Source organism: Micrasema longulum, unplaced genomic scaffold (assembly GCF_059751315.1).
Source record: "Micrasema longulum isolate JH-2025_06_02 unplaced genomic scaffold, ASM5975131v1 h1tg000137l, whole genome shotgun sequence".
In the NCBI taxonomy this organism is placed as follows: Eukaryota; Metazoa; Arthropoda; class Insecta; order Trichoptera; family Brachycentridae; genus Micrasema; species Micrasema longulum.
This window is the reverse complement of record NW_028277343.1, coordinates 13,091-37,557: the sequence shown is the minus strand read 5'-3', so window position 1 is coordinate 37,557 and position 24,467 is coordinate 13,091. Positions and strand designations below refer to the sequence as shown.

The window sequence follows — 24,467 nt, the reverse complement described above, 5'->3', positions numbered from 1 at the left end:
ATTTCCACATAGATACAAATAAACTCTTTTGTTTTTTCAAATATTTAAAAAAATAAAAATATGTACCTACACATAATTTTATACACATAGTTTTATCGTATGTCCCGAAACCGGTAGACATAAAAAGTCGGTAAGTGGTCATAAACTAATATATATTTTGATTTAGTTTATTCAGAAAAACAACAGCAATACAAAAAAAATATACACAACATAAATAAATAAATAAACATTATAAAAAAAACATAAAATAAGGCCAAATCAGTTTTCCACATAAATACAATTATAAAAATCCAGTTAGATATTAATACATGTAGAAGTGCATGTGTGCGTGTTTTTGTGTGTGAGGATGCGTGGGTAAGTGAGTGGAGTGTGGTTTTGGTAGGTTGGTATGTGAATATGTGTGTGGGTGGGTTTATGGACAAGGTGAGTGTGTGTTTGATATGAGTGAATAGAAACATCTTAAATTTAAAGCGTAAAAATATTTTTTTATAAAGAAACAGAATTTTTTTCAAAAAATTGTTTTTTAATTTATATTACTAACATTAGCTGTGTACAAACATTTGGACATACTCAAAACATTGTTGAGGTACTCTTCTAGACAAGTGAGATGAATAAGTACAAGTTTGTGCCATTTTGAAGTATAATTATAACATTGGTAATTTTAGAGCAAATTTCCTCTAGTGTTGGTAAAAAATAACAGAACTATCACAAACTTCAGCCCTCGGTTGACTGGGAGAAATAACAATGTGTAATAATGCCGATAATTCCTCACCCCGTCTTATTGCTTACACCTTACTGTAGTTGTAGTGTAATGGGAAAAGTTTACTATCATTTTCTTTATGTATAATGTACAATCCGCCTCCACTTATATTTCACACAGAACTAATATAATATACCTCTAGTGCTTGTGAAATCCAATCATTATTTTTAGGCTCGAATCCGCTGGAAATCCATAAATATATTCGAGGATAATATTATTACAATCCTCATATTTAGCAACGTAGTTATGCAGAAAGCCGCCAGTCCACACTTTTGAAAAAATAGACATTGGTGTTCTCGGGTGCAGTGATCAATTCTATGTTCCGCTAAAAACAGACAGGCCGCTTTCATACAAAAAACTGTAATAATTATTACCTACTAAAAAATAGTGTTGATCGCAAAAACAGCATTTCTAAACTTGTTAAAAACACCCACAGAACTAGAAAAATCTTACATTATGGGAAAATTAATGCCTCCAGAATCTAGTTCTCTTAAATAAATTAATTAATATTTCCTTTTTTAATTATTATAAAAGAAAAAAGTACCTTTAAAAGTACCTAAAAAGTAAATATAATCTTTTACAGAATATTTTATTTTCTCTTTCTTACATTACACTAAAATATTATACCCGTCTATTTATTCATCATCATCATTCCCTATCCGCACCTAATGGTGCATTGGTGCACCAAGCGCAGCATATCTTGATCATTTTTGTTACATGAAGGTAAGATGATCAGTCTTACGCTTCAAGTACTAGTCCAGGGACTATGAAATATTTTAGTGTGAAAACACCCTTATTAAATAAATATTTCATATTAACCCTGTCGGGAATCGAACCCGAGACCTCTTGCATGGTAGGCAAATTCGCTGAACATTACACCACGAGGCAGACATATTTATTATATTACAGGAGCAAAACTAATTATTATTTATTTATTTTATTTATTTTTTATTTTATTTTATTCAGAAAACATAGTCATACAAAATAAGTAATAAAAACAACAATTTTTTAACATAAAAAGACCAACTAAGTTTTCATAAATTTAAAAGTGTTTAAAAGTTTTCATAAAGTTAAATGTGACAAAAAAAAAAAAAAAAAAGAATTTTAAGTGAGAAAAGAATAATTGTTGACATTTGCGTTTTCCATGGAGGTAATAAATTAAAATAAATAAAAATAACGAATGTATACTGCGAGCCATCCACGCACACACATGAATGCACATATAAAACATACACAAACATATACATTACATGCGGCACATATACATAGCATAAACCACTCAAGATGCACATTCAGCAACTATCCCAAATAATCGACACCATGAAGAAATTTTCTGTACAAATGCAACGTGCAGTTAAAAATGTCTACATCAATACTGAGTCCATTATTATAGGAGCAAAAATCCATAAACATTCCTTGTATACCCACGAACAGGCCATGCCTTTGTGGGATTTTTTGTTTACTATTTTTACTGTTAATATGTATTTCATTGCTTTATAATTATCCTTTATTTTTTTAATACTCTGTTTTACCTCTTATATTGTAAACAAAAACAAAAAAAAATAATAATAATAATGTGAATAAGTATTTTCATTTTATAAATTCATTAATTTAAAGAAACCCGAAATTAAAAAAAGGTTATTTTAACACAGAATGTCACCTCATGCATTCTAAGTTTGAACGAGGTATCATTCAATATTAGATGTGATTGTTTTATGCAAAATGCATATTTTAGGTTGTGTGGTCAGTCAGACTTTAGAAAAATACCAAAAAATTATTTAATTGATTCTTTACAATTAAGTACCCTAATATAAATATAAAATAATATTATGTTAATAAAATTTGTATAAAACCACTCACCGACTTATCTGTCTACCGGTATCAAGACGTAACCCGTCTCTTCGTCAGGACAACAACACTACACCAACATGCAAATATCACTAAATCATGAATTTAATAAAGATACCAGTGTTAAAGTTTTACACATAAATAATAAAGGACTGAAAGTAAATAATATGGAGATTTTTTACAAAAAGAAGGCATTGAAAAATAATGTCCTATTAATTAATAATCAAGTAACTTTCCAATATAGTCCATTATTCGATATTTCATTGTAATGGTCACCCTACCTTCCCCCTCCCTTTTTCCTCCTTTTCCGATTGTTAATCCTTTTGAAATATTAGCTTCATAAGTCATTAACCCTCAGTGGTGGCGTAGTGAAGCATGTGTCTAACCTGCATGTCGATTTTATATTTTTGCAAATCTACTATGGTGAAGGTATGTAGTGATATTTGCATGTTGGTGTAGTGTTGTTGTCCTGACGAAGAGACGGGTTACGTCTTGAAACCGGTAGACAGATAAGTCGGTGAGTGGTTTTATACAAATTTTATTAACATAATATTAAAATGTTAGACCACAAAGTTAATGCTTTGAATATTAATAATATGAAATAATATGTTTCATACATAATGACACAACGTACATCAGTCTTACTAAGGCCCTGCAAAGGCCGGCCCTGTTTCCTGCAAAATGTACATCTTAGGTTGTGTGGCCAGCCAGATTTTAAAAATCATTAAAACTGGTGGAATACATAATTAAATACTTTTTTTTTTTTTTAATTGAATGTATCCATTATTTACCATTAATTTGTCAAAGTAAAAAACATTCCAACTGTTGCCTAGATTTTATAATTCACTCTTTACTCAAAAGTGTTATTATCTCGGTTTTACTTTTCTATGACTGGCTGCTTTCTGCATAACTACGTTTAGTTCAAACTTTTTTTGTTTTATTCAATATTTCATGAGTCGGGTTGTGGTCCCGTGGCTAGTGTCTCGGACTCATGACTCAAAGGTCGGTGGTTCGATTCCCATTTTCTAATAGTGAGTTATTTACAACTCATTTGATTTGTATAAAAGGCGCATTTGATTTTCTATACAATATGATTATTCTTATTTCAATATAATTATTCTTCATAATGAGAAGCCCACCTGGTGTTGCCTTACGCAAATAATGCAAAAGTTCAATTTTTCCTATGATTTCTTAGAGTATCTTTCTTAGAGTAATTTGACCCCGTAAACTAAAACTGATGGAAAAATAAAGTGTAAAAGTTCAAAACTTGGATTTAAAAGAAAAATTAAGTTAAAATAAATATAACAAAGTAAATGTGGCGTAACCAGATATGTTGACTTTTTTTACTTATTAGGCATTTTATGAACGTGTACACGTCCGGTGTACGGGACGCGGCGGGAAGATAAAAAATCTTATTATTACAACAGTAATATTATCATTCAATTTATTCTTTTTTGTCAAAATTTAAGAATGAGTCACGAGAATATTTTTTTAATTCCTTTAATTTTAATATTTACTCTTTTAATCAGTCACGAATTTGCAATTGTTATATATTTTTACATAGCGAAAATAAGGAACCATCCTAAATAATATATTATTATGTCTTACAGTAATATCATAGAAAACATAGCACGCCATCTTCGTAATATAATACCTTAAGGAATATTTATATCTAGCTTGTAACAGTCGGCGATAGATTAGATTAAGTCAACATACAAACCTCTGACATTTTAATTCAGCTATATAATGTACTTGACCGATAGATCCTGCAGAACCAATCTACCCTGGAGAAGGCTCCTCTCATCATGATGGACGGGAATCTACCTCAGGAGACAGTAGACTGTGTGCTGGATCTGGCGGAACAGTTCAATAAGCCGGGTACGCATAACTAACTCGTTCATATTCATGGTCCATTCCAATCTGTAGAGCTTTCTATTCTAGGGGTTACTCTACGAGTCGTCTGGCCGACGCAGAAAGTAAAATTTGTGTTTAAAAATGACTAATCATTGGGTGTTTATTATAGAAGATATAAAACACAGAAATTGGCGGTGCAGTAAAGTCGGTCAGCACCTAATACGCATGTGGTATTTATAGATTTATCTTTCTCTTCTTGGCAAATAAAGTATGAAGAGTATGTAAGAAATTGACGAATATACAATCTAATGGATAATTTTTTTACTTGGTTTGTCTTGAAACAGTATATTTCACCCATTTGGTGGCAAATCATAGGATCTGAATTATAGACTACAGCCTTAAAGGAAATTTTCCTTTTTTTATAAAAATCTTATGAATATACAAAATATTTATGCAGGTTTTTTGCATATGGAAGGGTTCTTATTTTAAATGTATATTTAGGGAAGGGAATATGAAAGACTAGGTATAAATGTAACATTCACCATTCTACCTGTTTGAACTTCTTCATCTCTTTAATTCTTGAAATTTGTACATGCGTCAATTAACAAATGAGTTTTGAATGACGTAAATGATCCATGTAAAATCCAGTATTTGGACGCACTCAAAATCACTGGAATTTCACATAATGCTGAAGTATGTTTGTTGCCATTTTTTATTTTATTCAGAAAACATACAGTCATACATAATAAGTATTAAAAACAACATTTTTTTAACATAAAAAGACCAATTAGGTTTTCATAAATTATGCAAAAGATATAAACGTTAAATGTGACTAAAAAAATAAAAAATAAATAGGAATTTCAAGTGAGAAAAGAATAATTGTTAACATTTGCGTTTTCCATGGAGGTTATCATGGGTAATAAATGAAAATACCGAATGCACACTCCGAGCCATCCACGCACACACACATGAACGCACATATAAAATATACACAAACACGTACATTACATGCAGCACATATACTCGTACATAGCACAAACCACTCAAGATGCACATTCAGCAACTATCCCAAATAATCAACCCCATGAAGAAATTTTCTGTATAAATGCAACGTGCAGTTAAAAATGTCTACATCAATACTGAGTCCATTATAATTTCTACAGGTACGTCTAATGAATGAATTCGAGGTATAATTGTTTTTACAAGTTGGTATATAAAACAGTTTTTCCATAATAGTTTGTTTTAGTAAACAAATGACATTGTTACTACAACTAGGAACGGACGGAATATTAAGATTTAGATAGAACATTTATTTATAGAGGTTTATTTCAGAAAAACAATCTCTTTTATTTCAGTATTTTATTTAATAATAATAAGTGTAAAGTAATAATATGCTTAGGTAAGCTCAGAATATTTCCATAAGATTCCTGGACGGATACAAAAAGTACAAATAACTTCCTTCTAACCTAACTTCTCGCTATGTGAGATTTGTGTAAAAATATAATTCTATATATATTTTCTCCCCTAAAATTGTGCAGGACTTACAAAAATTCAAAAATCATTCAACAATATTTATCGGAAAACAGTTCGTAATAAAGTGAAACGGAATGTGCGTAACGCTGGTACTAACTACAATTGTGAAGTTTTTGTGTATGTATTTATAACTGACTATTTATGCTAACAATACGTATGGACTTATTTAACCGACATTAGATTAGGTTTCATTCGGTGCACCAGTTACACAATTAATTATATCAACATTTAATTATACGGGCGACAAAACACCCGATACATATACATAACAGTAGTTGACAGATAATTGCACTTGGGAAATCAAGATTATCTCAGATATCTATGCAATAGCATATCATCCTAAAAATTCAAAACATAATGCTTTGATGTCAAAATTTCGTACGTACACTGTCAAAGGAGCCATATTTTGTTTAGTTTTGATTTCTTAATAACCATGATCTCTTTCGACTATTTGGTCCAATATAACATTTTTAACTAAATTTGATAAAAAGTCAAATAAGAATCTTAAATGCACACACAAACAACCACATACAAAATAACCGATTAATATTGCGCAGTAATAAAACTATAGTAAGTAATGATAGTTACACACTAATAATAATTATTTATCGAGATTCCGGGATGAGAGAATTAAGATTAAACAAATCGTTAAAATATTTGTACAAAAATCAGTAAATCTCTCTATGAACTTTATGATAAAAATAAAAATTACTATTGGACGAAAAACAATATAAAAAATAAACATACGCCTTATTCACTAAAGTAGAACTATAAAAAGCTTACACATATAACATAAAAACTATGTGTGTATATAAGAAAATATAGATTCAGCTAAAATATAAAATAGATGTTATAATAAGTGATACATTTAAATCTATTGAGAAGTCATTACTCTGAAAATGCCTACCTTATGTAGGTAGAAGTGCCGAATAGTCGAATTACACCGAGAAGATTACATTTTCAAGGTGGCTTTATAATATAGGTACACGTAACCTCGAGAAATAAAAAATGGAATGATTTAGCTAAGAATGTCCTGCGGAGCGAAAGCTTTCTTAAATGTTTTGCATTCAATACAAAAGGACAGTTTGTTAAGAGGATACATAACGAATGCGCAGTTTGATGAATAGGTACTCTGGGACTAATTATGCCTAACTAAAATGGACAAAATCGAGGTCTCGTATTCCCATTTTCCGCACCCTAAAACAGAATCGATTTTGTATTTTTTTTTTTAAGAAAGAGTATCGAGAAATAAATTTTCTATCTCAGCACATTTTGCTTTTTAAAAAAATAGTTAACGTTTTTGTGTACCATAACTTGGTAAAACTAGTAAAACTATTTGTGTACCATAACTTGGTAAAACTAGGCACATCTGAGGGTTTTTGGATGGTCCTAGTTAAAAAATAGTTAATGTATTAATTTGTATACCATAACTCGATAAAACTAGGCACATCTGAGGGTTTTTGGATGGTCCTAGTTAAAAAATAGTTAATGTATTAATTTGTGTACCATAACTCGATAAAACTAGGCACATCTGAGGGTTTTTGGATGGTCCTAGTTCCTATAAAAGACAATTTATCAACAAAAAAAACACCGACAGAGACACGCCGATGGTGGATATCCATAGTGCGTAAAAAAATCATGGCTCCAATGCCATAATCCAGGGAAAAAATACGGGAATACATTTGTACGGAGAAGTCAGACCTCGCATCCTCTCTCGAGAGACGTAACTTACTGGAGATAGAAAAGGCACGCAAGCATAATAGGCAAGTAGAGAAGAGCTATATGTAGCCGGAGCGGTGGTGGGGGTAACCCCCCTGGGAGGAGGGGGCGCGCTGTGGTTCCTGCAACTGCATCTGCATCACGAGGTTCTTGGCTTCCCGCCGGCTCTCGTACGAGCGTTTGGTCTCCACGTATAACAGGAATGCGGCCACACCTGCAAATTACAATTTGCGTTGTTAACTAGTTTATTGTCTTGTTTATACTCTTCTTCTTCATCATCAAACCCTAATCCGCACCTGGTGGTGCATGGAGCGAGGCATTGGAAAAGTACATGCGCGTATCTCGATCATGTGTTGCATGAAGGTAAAGTGATCAGTCTTACGCTTCAGGTGCCGATCCAGGGACAGTGAAATATTTCACGCTGACCCTTGCAGAAATCGTGCCCAGGATTTCAAGAATGGTAGGCGAGCACGCCAACCGCTACAGTACGGTATAGACTTTTCTCCACTCGATTTCCTTTTTTAAGATTTTTTATCCACGATTCTAAGTCTATTTTACACAAAGGTGGGCAAAAATATTAATGTATCAACTCCATTAACCCTGATCCTGAGGTATTCGGATTTAAAGTTAGGAACCTTTAAAATCCAAGGATGTTTTCACTGCAAACACTTAACATATTGGGATAGTATATTAATAAATTTATGTAATCGGTCGGAAAAAATGTGCATAATATAAGCTTCATTTATATTAGAAAATTTAATCAAAATAATAAATAGACATGATTCACTATTATGGTGAAAATTTTCCTAAATAATGATTTCAAATGTTGATCTTCAATCAATACTAGTATTGCAATATATGTAGAAAATTAAAAGGTTACAATTATGTTAATAACACGCGAAAAAGAAATCTGTTTTATCTGCCAATAGCAACATCAAGCTCAAATTTGCGAAACTCGGACATGATCCATTGATACTCTTACCCATCCACATAAGAATCGTAGAATTAAACAGCGAGATAGATCGATAGTTTCCCACTGACCGAAAATCATGAAGGCCACTACGGCGAACGCGTACGACCAGGAGAGCACGTTGAAGGCGGGGTACATGAGCCAGTCGCGGCGGTAACAGTTCCCCCCGAAGACCGCTACAGCCAGGAACAGGAAGAAGCTAGCGGCGGCCGCGCAGGCGCAGGAGAAGCCCGTGGCCATCCACTCGTAGCGCAATATGGCGCGCAGCGGCCAGCGCACGAGCACGAGCGCCAACGTGAGCTGCGCCGCCAGCGAGCACATGAAGGCCAGCGTCACCAGCGCCTGCACGGCCATCAGCCAGCCGGGCAGCAGCCACTCGCGGATGACGTAGAACTCCTGGCTGAACACGTAGTGGCAGCCCGTGAACAGCTTGGGGAACTGGTAGTAGGGGTAGCGGAAGTTGTCGAAGCAGTACTCCCACAGGCCCATGTGCTTGAAGGAGGAGAACATCTCCGGATAGGAGGCGATCCAGTACGGGCTGGCGAAGGACATCAGCAGCAGGAGGCCCGCTATGAAGGACAGCAGGGCGCCGAACACCGTCGCATCTAAACATAACATCCATTGCATCGATCAATATAAGCGTACAGAGTTCAGTAATTTTTCAAAATAATAATCTAAACTGATGTAATTAAATTTATTTAAAAAACACCATGGTGGAAATAGATTTTTGTAGCCAAATTTAATACAACAGTTTTTGCCGCCATTCATGTTTGTTATGTGGTCATGAGGAAGAATGACAACATCCGACATGAGCTCTCCATACAATTCTCGAAACTCGCACTGAAAGAGTAACTCATTTATTGACAAAAAAAGTATTGTTTAGTGTGGAGGGAAACCGATAGGAATACCCCAGTAAACCACCGGTAGAACGGTTTTCGGTGGAGGAAGTGCTTTCACTGTTTAAAGTGAAACACCTAATCGTACAATAATAATATAAGATTACATTTTGAATAGTTTAATGGTTTGACTGCTCGGTTACTGGCCGAGCATTTTGCCTGCGTGCACTGATTTTTTATCTTTTTGGCGATCATAATTTTTATGTGAAAACGGTATATAATCGCCGATGGATTGCAATTCTTGGATGACCTCACAATATGAACAGCATATTTACGCGCTTTTAACTCTGCAATAACTTCCGTATAACACTAACGCTAAACGTTGAAATTGTGATCTGTTGTTTGATGGATGGTATTTTGAAGTGCTACGCTCCGGCACTCGACTCGACGGGTATCGAAATTGACAGCGCAGATCTGCGCTCCGGCAACCGAGCGGTTAACAAATGCATTTACTGCGGTTTTGTCTTTGTAGTTATTTATTGTCATAATAATGTTCTTTATATAGAATTGTATTTCAGGAAGATTTATTTTATGTGTTAGATGAATACATGATTTAGTATATTTAGTATACTTCAAAGTTTCGTGTAGTTTTAAATATTTATATAGATATAATATATTTCCACAGTTGTGGAATGTAATAAACTTTCAGGAGTAGCTATTGTCAAGCTACAATATATATCAGTACCTTAGAGGATAAAACATGGGAGTCCACTTTTTGCCGTTTTGAACCTAAGTTACAATGCGAATGTTAATGGGTGCAGAAATAGATGAAGACCGAGAAAGACATGGCTGGCTAAATCCAACAAATATTTGAAGGTGGACATGTCAAAAGTCGGAATCATCGGCGCGCGTGCATAAAAAGATGTGTAATGTAGAGAAAGCGAGATTTGTATGCTAAGACAGAGTGATATGACATTCTATCCTCTCTCTGCCTACCCTTACGGGGAAACAACGAGATAGTTTGTTTTGTAAAAATGCTTAGTGAGTAAATTGTGCTAATTAGATTAAGCACAATATTAGCACTAAATATCGCTTTATGGACTGGACTAGAAAGAGAACAATCATAACGGAAGTAATATTTCAACAAAACAAATTGTACTATTTTTATAAATCATAATAAAATAGAAGTACTATGGTTAAAATGATGACCCTTTTAAGAAATTAGAGGTTATGTTTTACACCCGGATGTTAATCTCACATACACCGAATCGACAAACAAAATATGTAATAATCAAATAAGTTAATCATACACCCGGCTGAAACAATATAAATAAAGTGTTTGTAAATAAAAGCAATAAGGAAAAAGAGGCGTGTCGTCTATAAGTTTTTCTGTCGAGATTTTTATTAAATATCAGTACTCACTCGTCGCCTTCGGATACTCATTGTCGGTAGCTGCTATCGCCATTGTTTAAATTTTATTTCGTTGATCGTATAAAAATATGTTCAAATCTGTGAAATGAAATAAATCAAAACAAACAAGTCCTACATGACGGTTAGCGAACGTCCATTTTTGTTTTCAGTTTGACACAATACAGACACACCTTCGTTTCACGCATAATGTTGGTTAACCTGCAATTCTTAATAACCACAGATCGTCAAACTTTTATATTTTAACAATTTATATTTTTAATGCCAACAACTTATTCCACGGAACAATTCATTTCTTGTATGATTTTATAAGCATTTATATTTTGCTAAAAAAAAACAAAAAAAGACAATTCCATAAAAAAAGGGTATGAACTAAAATATTTTTGTTTTATTTTTTTAAAACGATTATTGAATGCATATTTACACATAGGATTAAAGAAAAATATCACAAAATGTTTGTAATTAAAAAAAAAAAATTCTTCTCAAAAACAAAAATTTATTATTTTTCCGCATCTTTTGTTCATTACTTTAATACTTGTCTGTATATGAGAATCATTGTACCAAAGTTTGGTCTAAATTTTATGTGGCGTAATCTGTCAGTTGAAAAGTAAATATATTTTCCTCATCATTCCCTTTCCGTACCTAATGGTGCATAGGGCATTGCATTGGCACACCAATGGCAGCATATCTTGATCATTTTTGTTACATGAAGGTGAGATAATCAGACTTACGCTTCAGGTACCAGTCCAGGGACTATAAAATATTCTAGTGTAAAAACACCCTTTTAAATAAATATTTCATATCAACCATGCCGGGAATCGAACCCGAGACCTCTTGCATGGTAGGCAAATGTGCTGACCATTACACCACGAGGCCGACTGTATTTTAGTTATATAAAACTTTTAAGCATATATTTTAACAAAAATACTTTAAAAAGATTAATTTTATCTAATTCAGTTGACATTTTTTTTTGTTGTGTTTTTTTTTCCTAAATCGTATGATTTCTTAACCTTTTATGAGACTAAGCCTGCCTTTGATCAGTGTTCATTATTTTATGTACATATATAACCGAGCAAATAACCCGACAGAATATTTTATGGATAGAAAATTTCATAACCTGTATGCATTTTGGAGAGACAAATAAATTATTAAATGAAACACATTGTAAGAAGTAAAAAATCTTATTTATTTATATTTTAAAATAAAACGTGCCCTTGATGTAACAAGCGGCATGTAAATACAACTGGCAACTCTTTACTCTCACATGTGTAAATGGACGGACTAATAAAAAAAGAGATTCTTAATACAATATTATATTATCATTCAGAATACAAATACCCATATTTTTTACAAGATGAAAAAAGCACAGGTCACACGAAATATATTTTAAAACATCAATGCCACAATATGTAGATTATTATTCTGTATTTATATTTTTGTTTGTAATAAAATTAAGCATACAGAGCAAAGCTAGAGATTAAAGTTAGTTATATTTGTGTTTATAAATATTTTTTTAAATAATAAGGTATTATTAGTATAAGTAGACCATAATTATTACATTTGGTATAATAATTCCTACAAATCAAGAATTATCCAGTCTTAACAAAATTTGAGGCACAATTTATGGTTCGTTTAATATGATAACTGCGATGTAATATGCAACTTTACCCTGTATTGAATATTCTATCTTAGTTAACGGGCAATAATCACTTAAATAGAGTGGCTAACGTACAATAAAAAGGTATCTTTAAAAAGAAAACTAGTACAGATAATAATACGATATAATGAAACACTCTGGTAAAGTGCTAGAAAGTGTTTTGTAGAGAAAGGAATTTCGACTTAAAACAATCAGGTAATTCACATTGTTGCATAAAGGCACATTGTTTATACTAATTTAGTACATTCTCAACCTAAATCTATACACTATATAATAGAATACATTCTTTCTTACACACAAAACACAAAGATCTAGATGACACATCACATTGTAAGAAGAACATGGGATAAAAAATATAAATATATTAAGTCATTGATTGCGCTAATTTCTGCAAATCAGGAATGTCAGATCCAACTAATAATACAATGTAAAAATACTTTTGTGTAAACCAATGGAATCATATTTTAAAGAATTAGGACGGAATATTAAATTGCAATATACCAATGCTTTAATTTAATTAAAGAACAATCATTACATTATCAACATGGTAATCCTATAGAGATTTACAGGAAATAAAGTTATAACAAGCAGCAAGATAGAATGAATTCATTACAGTGAGTCACGAGTTGTTGTAAACTAAGTTATGAGTCACTCGGAAACCGATCTTACTCATTTACATTCACCATTCACCGAGACATATTCATTTAGTCAATGCCACATTGTAAAACCTCACCTACTTTTGTCATATCCTTACATTTTATTTATAATTAATTTCTCGTGTAAAATTCATAATTCACCACATTTTCCCAAATAGAACTGCTGTCAAATATGATAAGATTAATATGTTGCTTAAAAAAGTTTAGTAAACGTTTTTACAAAATATTTTTTTTTTCAATACGGAGTAGGTATTTTAAATTTTAAAACAAACTTGCGTATAGTTTGCTCGTATTAATTTTGGAAAGCTAGGATTTTAAACCTCAACAAATTAATTTGATACATTTTGCAATAAAGTTGATTTTATATTCCGGCTAACGCAGTATTGTAACAATCATTGTGGTATTAATTCTAAATTAGTTAAAAATTACACTATTCGTTAGTGTTGGGACTCAATGACTGGGGATACTGCCTCTTCCGAGGTTTGTCCCGAAAGAGATGAGATTACAAATGAATACCAAACAACCGTAAGATGAACGGCGTACAGTGGACTAAGCCTTGGTCTCCTGCTCCATCTCGAACCTGGCCTGAGACTCCTTGAGCCTCTCTCGCTTCTTGGTCTGGATATTCGCCTCCGTGAGGAAAAGCGTAGCGGCGATGATACACGCCGCAGAGCCCACTACTCCCAAACCAAATGACCAACCTGCGGAAGAGACGTGACATATATATATATATATATATACATATCAACTCAATGTTGCAAAACTTCAATTGCATATATGAACAAATTCTTAAAACAGTGGTAAAGGAACAGTTGAAAAAATATATAGAAAATAATAGTATCCGAACAGGTGGAACAGTCGGGTTTCAGAAATAAATATTCATGCGAAATAGCGGTAAAAGTGGGATTACAAATTAATAGAAAATGACAAAAGACAAAAAAGGAATAAACAGTTGCAGTATTTTTGGACTTAGAAAGGGCTCTTGAGACAGTCGATTAAAAAAGATTGTCGCATAAAATGGAGGGTGTTGTCAGAATGAAAACACTGTGGTTAGAAAAATATCTAAATAATAGAAAACAAATAACAAGATTTGAGGGTTCAGTTTTGAAATAACAATAAAACAAAAAAAGAGTTTCTCAAGGATGCATACTGATTATTTTGTATATGAATGATATTGCGCAACATGCGAGTGAATGTAAAATTAGACTTTTTGCGGATGATACTTTGATATTTGCCACGGGAAGTAGTCTGTTAGACTGTGTGAATGTAATGCAGAGAGAATTGAATAGAACTTCTGACTGGTTAAATGTAAATAAACTTAAATTACATGTTTAAAAATGTAAATTTGTGATTATTGGATGTTCCGAGGAATAATGCACTGGTGGAGAAGGTTGATAAAATGAAGTATTTAGGTGTAACTAAGTATTAGATAATAAACTAAACTATGGGCCTCATATTGAAAACATAAAAAAAGGAGGATTCGTAGGAAGAATTAGAAAAAAGTAAATATCCATTCGAGTCATTTATTAGTATTTCAATCTAATGTATTGCCACACTTGCACTATTGCTCTACTATCCTGTTTCTGGGAAACGATACAAAATTGCAAAATATTCCAGTTTCAAAGAATAGGGCATTAAAGCGCAGTCTATACACCAGGATTTATTTATGTTGGAGAAATTAAATATCTCGGATATTCAAAAGAGAATTCTGCTTAATTTTCAGACACTGTTTTATACTGCGGTATGTACTCATACACTTGCGGTATCATCGAACTGTTGACTTTTGAAATCAGTGTTTTATCGGGTACAAACACAGTAGTCGATAATGTTAATGGCAATTTGAAACCCTATACTGGAAAACTCGAGTAAAGAATTTTCTTCAGCTTTCAGTTATTTATTGCGCAGTAGATGGTCTGAGGTTCCATTACTGATTTAAAGATTTTTTTCATCAAGAGTGATGTTCGCATTGTAATTATCATCGACACTATAATACACATCTTTACAATGTAAAAATAAAGGAAGTATAATATAGTAATTATAAATGAATACCTAAATAATTATTGGCGTGTCCTGGCATCCATTTATCGCCATTTCCGAGGGATGCGAAGATAATAACAGCCATCGAACCGCAAACTCCTGGAAACAAAAATAACTGTAAAGATCATTTTCATTCTAATCTATAATAATAAATAAATGGCTCGTACATTTGGGGACTTACCGGAGCCGAGTAGCAAGAATCCTATCACTTTGATGAGAAGCAGAAACTTCTCCTGGTCAGGTCCACAACAGAGGAAGAAGAGGAGGACGAGGATAGTGGTGACAAACACTCCCAGGAGACAGAGCGTGAAGAAGAACTGGGTGGCCACCATAAATGCTGAACGGGCAAATATACAAAAAAAAAATTAGATAATTTAAATAACTATCCTTGCAATACAAACCGATTTCAAAATGCAGTCTGCCATTTACACAACAAAAAGTATTTACTGAACGCAAAACTAATACAATGCTTTTGTCATTTTATAATAATTTGAAGTGAAAGTTGTTTTAATAAATAAATAAGATAACAAATACTTTAGTGCGGCAAATACACTAAAATACAGAGAATACAAAATAAATACCAAGTATGGATTAAATTTTATAAATTAAATAAAAATATAATGAAATGTATTTTTATATTTAAAAAAATCTTTTTTGTGGTGTTTGTGAATTATTGTACTGCAACCCAAGATCGACAGGAAGTAAGATCAAGGATTCAAAAACAGCTGAACGGTCACTACACAAAAAGATAATAAGAAAAATATGTGTTCTCTCCTCCATTAGTAGACCATATGAGGCTCTAAGAGCCAGAGAAACTCAAGCGACATTTCAACCGTTTTTGTCAAAATGGCTTCCAAACATTTATGACATTGTTTATTTTTATAAAATAACTAAGACTTTGACGATTGAATGTGACGATTTTTTGCTAGCATAAATGTAAAGGAAACAAAAATGACAACTCATACAAATTTGGTAGTAATGTTTCTATGGCATAATTTTTTTTTAAACTCGAATTTAGCCATACATATTTTATTTATTAATTAGGTTTCCAACTCTAATATTGGCGCTTGAGTTAGTGTGGCTTAAACTTAGAATTTTGTAAAACCTCGTTTATACAGTAAAACCTCGATTTTACGTTTTCCCGCTTTTTACGCCGAAATATGTAGGTCCCATTTTTTTCCATACATTCTCATTCAATTTCCCCCAAATTAACGTTTTTTACGTTTTTCATAACCCTGGTTTTAAGTCGAATTTTTTTCATAACTCATTCAATCTATCGAAAGACGAGCCGCGCGCCGCCGCCGCCGCGTAAATGGAGAATAAAATTGAGGTAAATAAAAAAATGTGTAAATTATTGTCAAACTATATTCAAAGTAGGTGCAGTGTAATTGACCATTTTGTTTAAGTGTCTAATTTTGACATTTTACTAAATAGTGACATGCAGTTGACGCATGTTTAGGAAGAATAAAGTATTTACATCAATAAATTACGATGCAGAAAATTTAAAAAAATGGCAATATAAATATTATTTGATGTTATACACACATAATGTGAAAAGGAGATAGTTTAAACAGTTATCATAAAAGTATGAAACAGTCCGCGGTGTAAATGCCAGTTGAAATTTTGTGGTGCCTAAAAAAAGTGATACCATATAAATAAAACTTCCCAATATTTAGGGAAAAAATCGTTATATGCATTTTACGCAAATTCAACATTTTTTTTTCGCGTTTTTAAGGTAATTAAATTTAATTATTTATTCGTAATTTTTTTTTTGATTCAATAAAAAAAAACACCTTGCCGTTTTGTTTGAAAAAATACAAAATATTTTTAATTATGTATATCATTGGTAAATATGAATAATCCCCAATCAAGAGAGTTCTTACAATTTTTCTGCAGTAAATTTAGTAGTCTTATACAATAATTATATTTTAATGAAATTTAATTTTTCCATACATTTTTCATTTCCTCACTTGGAAGTTTTCCTCAGTTTTACACTTTTTTTTTGTTGCTCCCTTGAAAAACGTAAAACAGGGCTTTTACTGTGCATGTATTAAATCGATATCAAATGTCGCTTAAGCTCCTATGGCTCTCAGCGCCTGATATAATGTAGCGATAAAATGTGCTCTTGAAGATATTCATCGTCGGATGGATGGATATTACGAGAGATTAAAATATAAAATATTGTAAAACAATATGCAAAGAAAGACAAGTTGTGTAATAGTACATACGCGGGAGCAAGAATCCTCGGATCTTATCGTAGCCGGCGGTGAAGGGGTCGTACACCCAGCGACAGCCGGCAAAGAAGCGGTTCTGGTAGACATCCTGAGGGTCTGCCAGGGAACGGAAACAGTGGGTCCACAGTCCCAGCCTGAAAGGGCAATCATTTATCCACAAATAGACATTGGGTACATCGGTCTTTTGCTCAAATCTATTACTAGAGAAAAGGACAGAAAATTGAGAAGGGAATACATACAGTCTGGGCACTTACAGGGCCCCTGACCTTGCACGAGCATGAATGATCACTTGCCCAGTACGTGAAATAATTCAGCCAGAAAATCTCACCAGCATCAATAACGTTTACAACTCTTTTACTTTAGAAAGAAACATGGATGTTCAAATGTAGGCGATGACAGTTCATAAGCCTTGTAGATGCTTCAAATTCAAATCTCATTCTGTTGCTATAAATGTCAATCTTGATAGCTCCCCAAGCGGTAGAATCCAGCCTCGTCTACAAACATTCGGAAAGTAAAAATATTGTTTATTTTCTGTTGAAATAAGTAGAGTAGACCCAAATTATTTAAAGTACAAATTTAAAAATTACTATATGCCTACTCATTTTATTAATGTGTGTTATTTAAATAAAGCTTAGTGCATTAATTTAGATATTAATATCAAATCAAGATGGTTGGTTTACTTTTACTATGTTTTCACCATCGAGTACAGTCCATTAGAATCTTTGATAAACTTTTCTCATGTATGCGTAGCAAAAAGTTTTAAAATAAATCATTCACAAAGTTTTTACACAAACAAAAACAGTATGTTTACTCGGTTCACCGACAGGCACTAAACCAGGCTTATTAAATATTCAAACACTGTACTTTAGCGTAAACAGATATTCTGTCAAAATTTCTTGTAATTAAAAATGTTAAATAAATTGGGTGTTTATAGACGCTAGTCACGTCAAATGATACCAACATCTTTTAGGTACAGTGGAATCCGCTCTATGGGACCTGTAACTTATGATAACAAAAACCGATTAATTAAGTCATTACCTACGATATATGTGGATTCAACTGTATTACATATGTACTTGATAATTAGTAACTGCCTGACCATATTTTATTAGAGCAATATAAATACCGTTCTAGTTTAGCTCCGGTGATGCGATAATCGCTCACGAGCCACGACGGAGTAGAGAAGGCGGTCACAACACAAACGAGGGCGATAAGGAAGACTCCAATGGCGCAATTACCCGCCAAGCTCCGAGGCTTCACATCCACATCTCGTGCCCTTAAACAGAAACAAATTTATAGAAAACTGATATTGAGCTATTGGAGAAAGTCCAGAGATATTCCAAACGCGCTGAAAAGGATGCCCTACTGCGGGAGGCTGATAGCGCTGGGAATAACATTATGATATGGAAGAGACTCGGTAGAAACATACATAGCCCCAAGTGATCATCATTGAAAGCTCTATCGTCCCCAATTCTAAAGAAAAACTAGCTTTCAAGCAGAGTGGTTTCAGACTGGAATAATTTTCCAACATTATTGATAATTGGTCAAACAAAAAGTCCTCTTGCCTCGCAATTAACGGTACTTTATTATGACTTTTTTTTTTAAAAAAGAAATATTTGCATTCTCAACGAGTTGTAAATAACTCACTATTAGAAAATGGGAATCAAGTTGGGGTAGAGTGGGATTCGAACCACGGACCTTTGAGCTGTGAGTCAGAGACACTAGCCACGGGACCCCAACCCGATTTTACATATTTCAAGACATAGGCCTAACTCCACAAGACCAGAGTCCCGTGTTAAGTCGTATATAATAATAAAAATTGGGTATTAGGGTCATATTAATAAGTTATTGTTATTTAAAAGAAAATATGGAAATAAATTAGAATACATACTATAATGATACATATTGATCATATAAGAAAGAAAAAAATAATTAAATTAACAAAACTATTTTTCTTATCACATTAATTGCATGTCAAATTGAATCAAGTTTCCTTACTCCTAACCAAATAACTGATAATGATAATTCAAGAGAGCATTACAGCGCAGTCGAGTTGGTGTATTTTTACATGAACCCTGTTGTCGGTTGTCGGTTGTCGGTTGACCCTCCGCAGCCGGGCTGAACATATTATATTACACACTCGTTAGGTGCGAGCAGAAGTAACTATCAACAATGCATCACGGCCATATAGTATACAGTAATTATAGGTACTTGTACCTGGCGAGGAAACAACGGCCCGACCATTACCCGCTATAGTCTCCATGGTAAATGGTACCAATTGAACAATCAGACTTAAAGCATAATGGCCGCTCGAAGCCATTATTTCTTAACGCTATATTAGTTCTCACAGATTTTCCCAGACAATACCGGCCTTGGCAGTTAATAGCATACTCACATAGAGCTCTGTATAACATATTTGTATACTTCTCGGAACTAAAAAAGGCCTTAGCTATATGATAGTCTTTTTATTTACCTATTTCTACGCTAATTAAATACAATCGGACATAATAATCTCTGTTGCTACACAAATAGGTATTATTCATTAATACTTATTTATACAATACATAACAATATTCGAGCCCATTGCAGGTGAAGTGAAACAACTGACAAAATAGTCAAACTTTTGTTCTCAAAGCCTTTTTTTGCTAAATTGTTTTATTTTTAATTAACATGGACTTTTGGTAAATTAAGAACCAGAAAAAAAAAGTTTTTTTACATTTTACCGATTACAGAAATGTAAGATAAACAATGAGTTAACTTCAATATTATAACTAAAATATCAGTTAGTTCACTTCACCCGCAATGGGCTCATTTGTCAATAAAATAAGATACATATATAATACATCGACTGCCTAGCTAGGATTGTTAACTCCGTTCTGAGACAGTCGAAAACCATATCAACAGGATAAAGTTTTTCAGATTAAATTCTGTTAGTATTATAATTTAAAACAAGAAGATACTCAAATGAAGAAATGATTTAACTACTGTTTTCACAGTATTTACAAATTTGAGTGTATCTTGTCACTTTAACTATTTACTAGAGAAACATGCGTATTGCACACGCAAGCAATGCATACATGTGTGCACATGCATAGTATTATGTAAGTTAGTGATGGTGGCGGTGATTGCGATGGCATACAAACACTAGAGAATAATTAATTTCACCGAGAACAATGCAAATCGCATGCGTAGTGGTGGTGCATACTGAAGAGTTGCCATAACTAACTCTTCTGAACGTTCTGTGATATTTATTATTTTAAGATATATTTTATTCGATGTTTCTAGCAAAAGAGGTACTCGTTGACTCTATGCATCTCTAGAACTACATGCGAGTCATCTTTAAACTAACCTAATACCGCAGTATTGATTCTACAGTCCCAGGAGCGGACGAGTTCTTACATCCGTCCACCGCACTAGGCCGATATCAATATAACTGTCGTCACTGCGGTGTTATGAGCAGGAATTGAAAATAAATACTCGCATAATTTACAAAAATATTTTTTTTTAAATTCGATCGAGGCATGTTCAGCCTCTACGAAGTTCTTCAGCTACGTAAATTTCTGAACCCATTTCCCACCCAACCTACTTGCGCGTAATCAGTGCGGCGATGGAAGGTTTTTGTTAGTTAACAGTGTTTATGCATCTGTGCGAGTTTGAATCGGGACATTACAGGTTTCGTCGGGATAGAGAGCTCAATAACGGTGACAGTCCCGATATATCGGGACAGGTGGCAACCCTACGCATACTATATCACGCCTCCTACGACATGAGATACTGAGCTGTATTTGTTATTATGTAGTTGTTATTGTGTTCCTGCCAAATGTAATGTATTCATATGAGTAATTCATAAAACATATTAAATCCTCTGATCATTTAGAGCAGCTAGCGGCCCGTCTTCAGAGACGCCTCGGTTCGACCCGCGCGGTTTTCGCCTCAACACACGTAACGGACGATATCATACACGGTGGAGTTACACAACTTTCGATGAAAGAAAACTCGGACTATTTTGCAAATTCCAAAAAAGGAGTCTACTTCTTCCGGGAAGCTGGGGTGAATTTCGTTTGGCAAAATACTAAAACGAAAAGTGCATCGCTTCAAACTGAGTTAGAAAACCGGTTTGCTGATTTCAAAAAGATCACACGTAATATGGAGATTTTCAAAAACCACTTTGCAGAGGATATTGATAATTTAAATATGGTGGATTTCTATGAGAGTTTGCCTTCTGAAAACTACGGGGAATTAAAAAGGTCGCTCGGCAAATAATTACTATGTTTGGTAGTAAATATAATATTTACGAGCAAACATTTTCAATTCTGAATTATGGACAAAACAAACACTGTTCTCAGTTATCAGATTCACATTTAGACGTACTACTACATGTCTCTACTTCGAAAATGCATGCGAAAGGTTGCCGACCCTTCGTCGATGGTTAAAACCAGCGGTCGGCAATTAGTTTTGGGGGCGATGAATTTTATTTATTTTTTGGGACAATGCGACCGTCGACGTCACTCGTGCAAGCCAAACACAACTGATTAAAAACCAATGTGCCCAATATGCAATTAAAGAATTGCGGCGATGAAAGAATACAATTTAAGACGAATTTTTAATACAAAACATGCCGACTACACAACTTTGAACATTCTGATGTATGAAAAAATTATGTGTAATCCTCGTTCGATGGCCGGACTGCGTGTACTACTGCGGTCTGTTGAGGAACCGAACAGGAACCCGAAGGGCCTTAAGAGAACACTTTACTGGCTGGATGTGGTTCACGGGCTGCCGATTTAGACCGATCGCTGGTTTAGACGGTATTATTCCAGTTGTTTTTCAAAATATAGTATGCGAGTAGTGAAGATATTAATTTAATTGCGGAGACAATAAGTATAGCTTCTACTTATCTTCCTTAACAATCTGATTATTGGTTGATATGAAATATACATCACGTGATTTTCATTCAGTAATTTGTAATAATTTAAGAGATTGCAACAAACCTATTTTTATTTATAATAATAAAAATGTGCGCGTACTTTAATTCCACTTTTATTTATAATTGTCACCAGTGACCAGGTTTCGTCATCGTCAGACCGGTGAAAATTATAAATAAAAGTGGAATTCAACTATATACGTATTTATTATAATTAAAATGCAGTTCCACTAAGAAAAAAACCTATTTTTGTAACATAGATTAAAATTGTATAAATAGTGAATAAAGTAGAACTTAATTTGCCGTTTAGTTTTCAAAGGTGCAGGAATAGGTTAATTTTTTCTCAATCTAAATGAGTAATACTTCGGTAGATTTTTGAATAATTTCAGTACAGCTATTTGCGATAAACATTGTTCTACTGAACTATCGCGTTTAATTATCATTATTAAACCGTAAATAGGTCATGTTAGAAGTAATCGCGAGAAAATTTAACAAAATGATGAATGAAAGTGAATTTTGCAAATAAATAAGAAAGCGTTACTTATGGTGTGCTGAACTCCAATATTTAAATTGTTATATAAACTATATTATGCTGATCTACACTAAAATAAACGAAAATATTAAAATAAATACCCCATTCCCATTTCAAACAGTCGGAAACAGTAGTTTGTAAACACAGCACCGCACTCTCTGAGACGGACCCAAGATTGTCATTCGACTTTCAGAGAACTCAATTACGCATAAACTTTGGTTTAAAATTACTGTAATAATGAAATAAACAGAAACTGAATAGTAACGAACATTTTGTTTGTGTCACGCCCAGATATTAGTCCACTGGTCGTTTGCATTCCACTTGCACTTGTCAAACGAGCGAACAAAACAGAGAGCAAGCACAACACGACACACGACCACCACACCACGCCTACCTCCACAAATTATACCACCACTTTGATATTGACTATATACGTATATACATATTATGACACACAACAATACTAACACTAATATACATAGTGATGAAAGAATCGAATATGAAACTCGAATAATTCAATTAGTAGTAACTGGTAACTGAACAAATTTTTTTTTTTAATTTATTGAAAAAAATCTTGACAAAATTAGTATAAAATTGCAAAATGGTTAGTACATACATAATTAATCAAAAAGCTAAATGAATTAATTAAGTACATACATAATTCAATGCAACGGCAAGGCTTATTACGGGAGTAAAAAAATATGCTCACATCTAACAACATCTTTAAGATTTGCATTGGTTAAAAAGCCCAAAGAGAATAAATAACAAGCTTTTCTGGACAGTATTCAAATCCCTTCATAAAATGGCTCCAAAATATTTATCAGTCCTTTGTATTAGGGAAAATACATGTCAAAGAAAATAGGCTCTGAGATCAGCATTTGATTCAGGCAGAGGAAAATTTTCCGAAATCCGGCGCTCCCTAAACACTAGGTTCGGAGATCGTGCTTTTGCCGTTGCCGGCCTCTCTGCCTGGAACCAATTGCTTTCAAGCTTACGAATCATTGACAGTCCCAGTCAGTTCAGACCCCAATTAAAATCTCACTTATTTCGTTAATTTTACCCTCAATTTTAAATCAGAAAATATAATATGTCAGTTTAGCTTAGTTAGAATGTAAATTTAGCTATACAATTGTAAAGCGCCCATAAGGTGATTTTTCACAAAAATGTCGCTATATAAATCAGTCAAATATTTTTATTATTTATAACAAAAATGTAGGCTTTTCAATATATTTAGTTTGTGCTGTGCCTCCGTATTTCGAACGCATTTACAGCGCGCTATAACCCGTATTTATTACGTAAAAACGCGCTATACCGCGCTATAATTGCGTTCGGAATACCAGCCGTGAAGGGTCTTGAAAGGGGGAATCATACTTATTTTTTAAAATCAAGTTTCTTAGTTGAAATGAGATCCAAAATGGATGAAAAGTAAAATTTTATCTCTTATGTATCGATTATTTTAATAAGAACTAGTATAAATAA

The 24,467-nt window shown here is 33.4% G+C and overlaps 3 protein-coding genes across 4 annotated transcripts in view; 1 reads left to right on the top strand and 2 right to left on the bottom strand.

Annotated features, from left to right (window-relative positions):
- The window catches only part of LOC148284249 (uncharacterized), a 556,808-nt gene that overhangs the window by 519,316 nt on the left and 13,025 nt on the right, over nt 1-24,467 (top strand). Inside the window, exon 4 of the mRNA XM_088242419.1 lies at nt 4,372-4,486. Within this exon, the coding sequence (XP_088098545.1) occupies nt 4,372-4,486 (115 nt within the window). The remainder of the gene's footprint in view (nt 1-4,371; nt 4,487-24,467) is intronic.
- Nucleotides 5,807-11,151, bottom strand: pck (Claudin superfamily protein pickel). The gene is made up of 3 exons (XM_088242422.1): nt 10,943-11,151; nt 8,756-9,289; nt 5,807-7,928 (listed from the first exon to the last, which is right to left on the bottom strand). The coding sequence occupies exons 1-3, from the start codon at nt 10,983-10,985 to the stop codon at nt 7,774-7,776; spliced, it is 732 nt and encodes a 243-aa protein (XP_088098548.1). The 5' UTR covers nt 10,986-11,151; the 3' UTR covers nt 5,807-7,773.
- LOC148284251 (uncharacterized) lies at nt 13,558-23,413 on the bottom strand. 2 transcript variants are annotated; one of them, XM_088242420.1, is made up of 6 exons: nt 23,258-23,413; nt 18,659-18,808; nt 17,527-17,666; nt 15,480-15,635; nt 15,311-15,397; nt 13,558-13,962 (listed from the first exon to the last, which is right to left on the bottom strand). In XM_088242420.1, the coding sequence occupies exons 1-6, from the start codon at nt 23,302-23,304 to the stop codon at nt 13,811-13,813; spliced, it is 732 nt and encodes a 243-aa protein (XP_088098546.1). In that variant the 5' UTR covers nt 23,305-23,413; the 3' UTR covers nt 13,558-13,810. The 2 variants fall into 2 exon arrangements, with proteins under 2 accessions (XP_088098546.1, XP_088098547.1); XM_088242421.1 differs by having other exon boundaries at nt 23,090-23,403.

Coding starts and splice junctions, on each gene's coding strand:
- pck (XM_088242422.1), bottom strand. CDS start 10,985: ATGGCGATAGCAGCTACCGACAATGAGTATCCGAAGGCGACGA. Junction 9,290..10,942: donor TGAGTATCCGAAGGCGACGA/GTGAGTACTGAT, acceptor TGTTATGTTTAG/ATGCGACGGTGTTCGGCGCC. Junction 7,929..8,755: donor AGTGGCCTTCATGATTTTCG/GTCAGTGGGAAA, acceptor TGTAATTTGCAG/GTGTGGCCGCATTCCTGTTA.
- LOC148284251 (XM_088242420.1), bottom strand. CDS start 23,304: ATGCAAACGACCAGTGGACTAATATCTGGGCGTGACACAAACAAAAT. Junction 17,667..18,658: donor ACCGGAGCTAAACTAGAACG/GTATTTATATTG, acceptor TTGCCCTTTCAG/GCTGGGACTGTGGACCCACT. Junction 15,636..17,526: donor CCGAGGATTCTTGCTCCCGC/GTATGTACTATT, acceptor TTGCCCGTTCAG/CATTTATGGTGGCCACCCAG.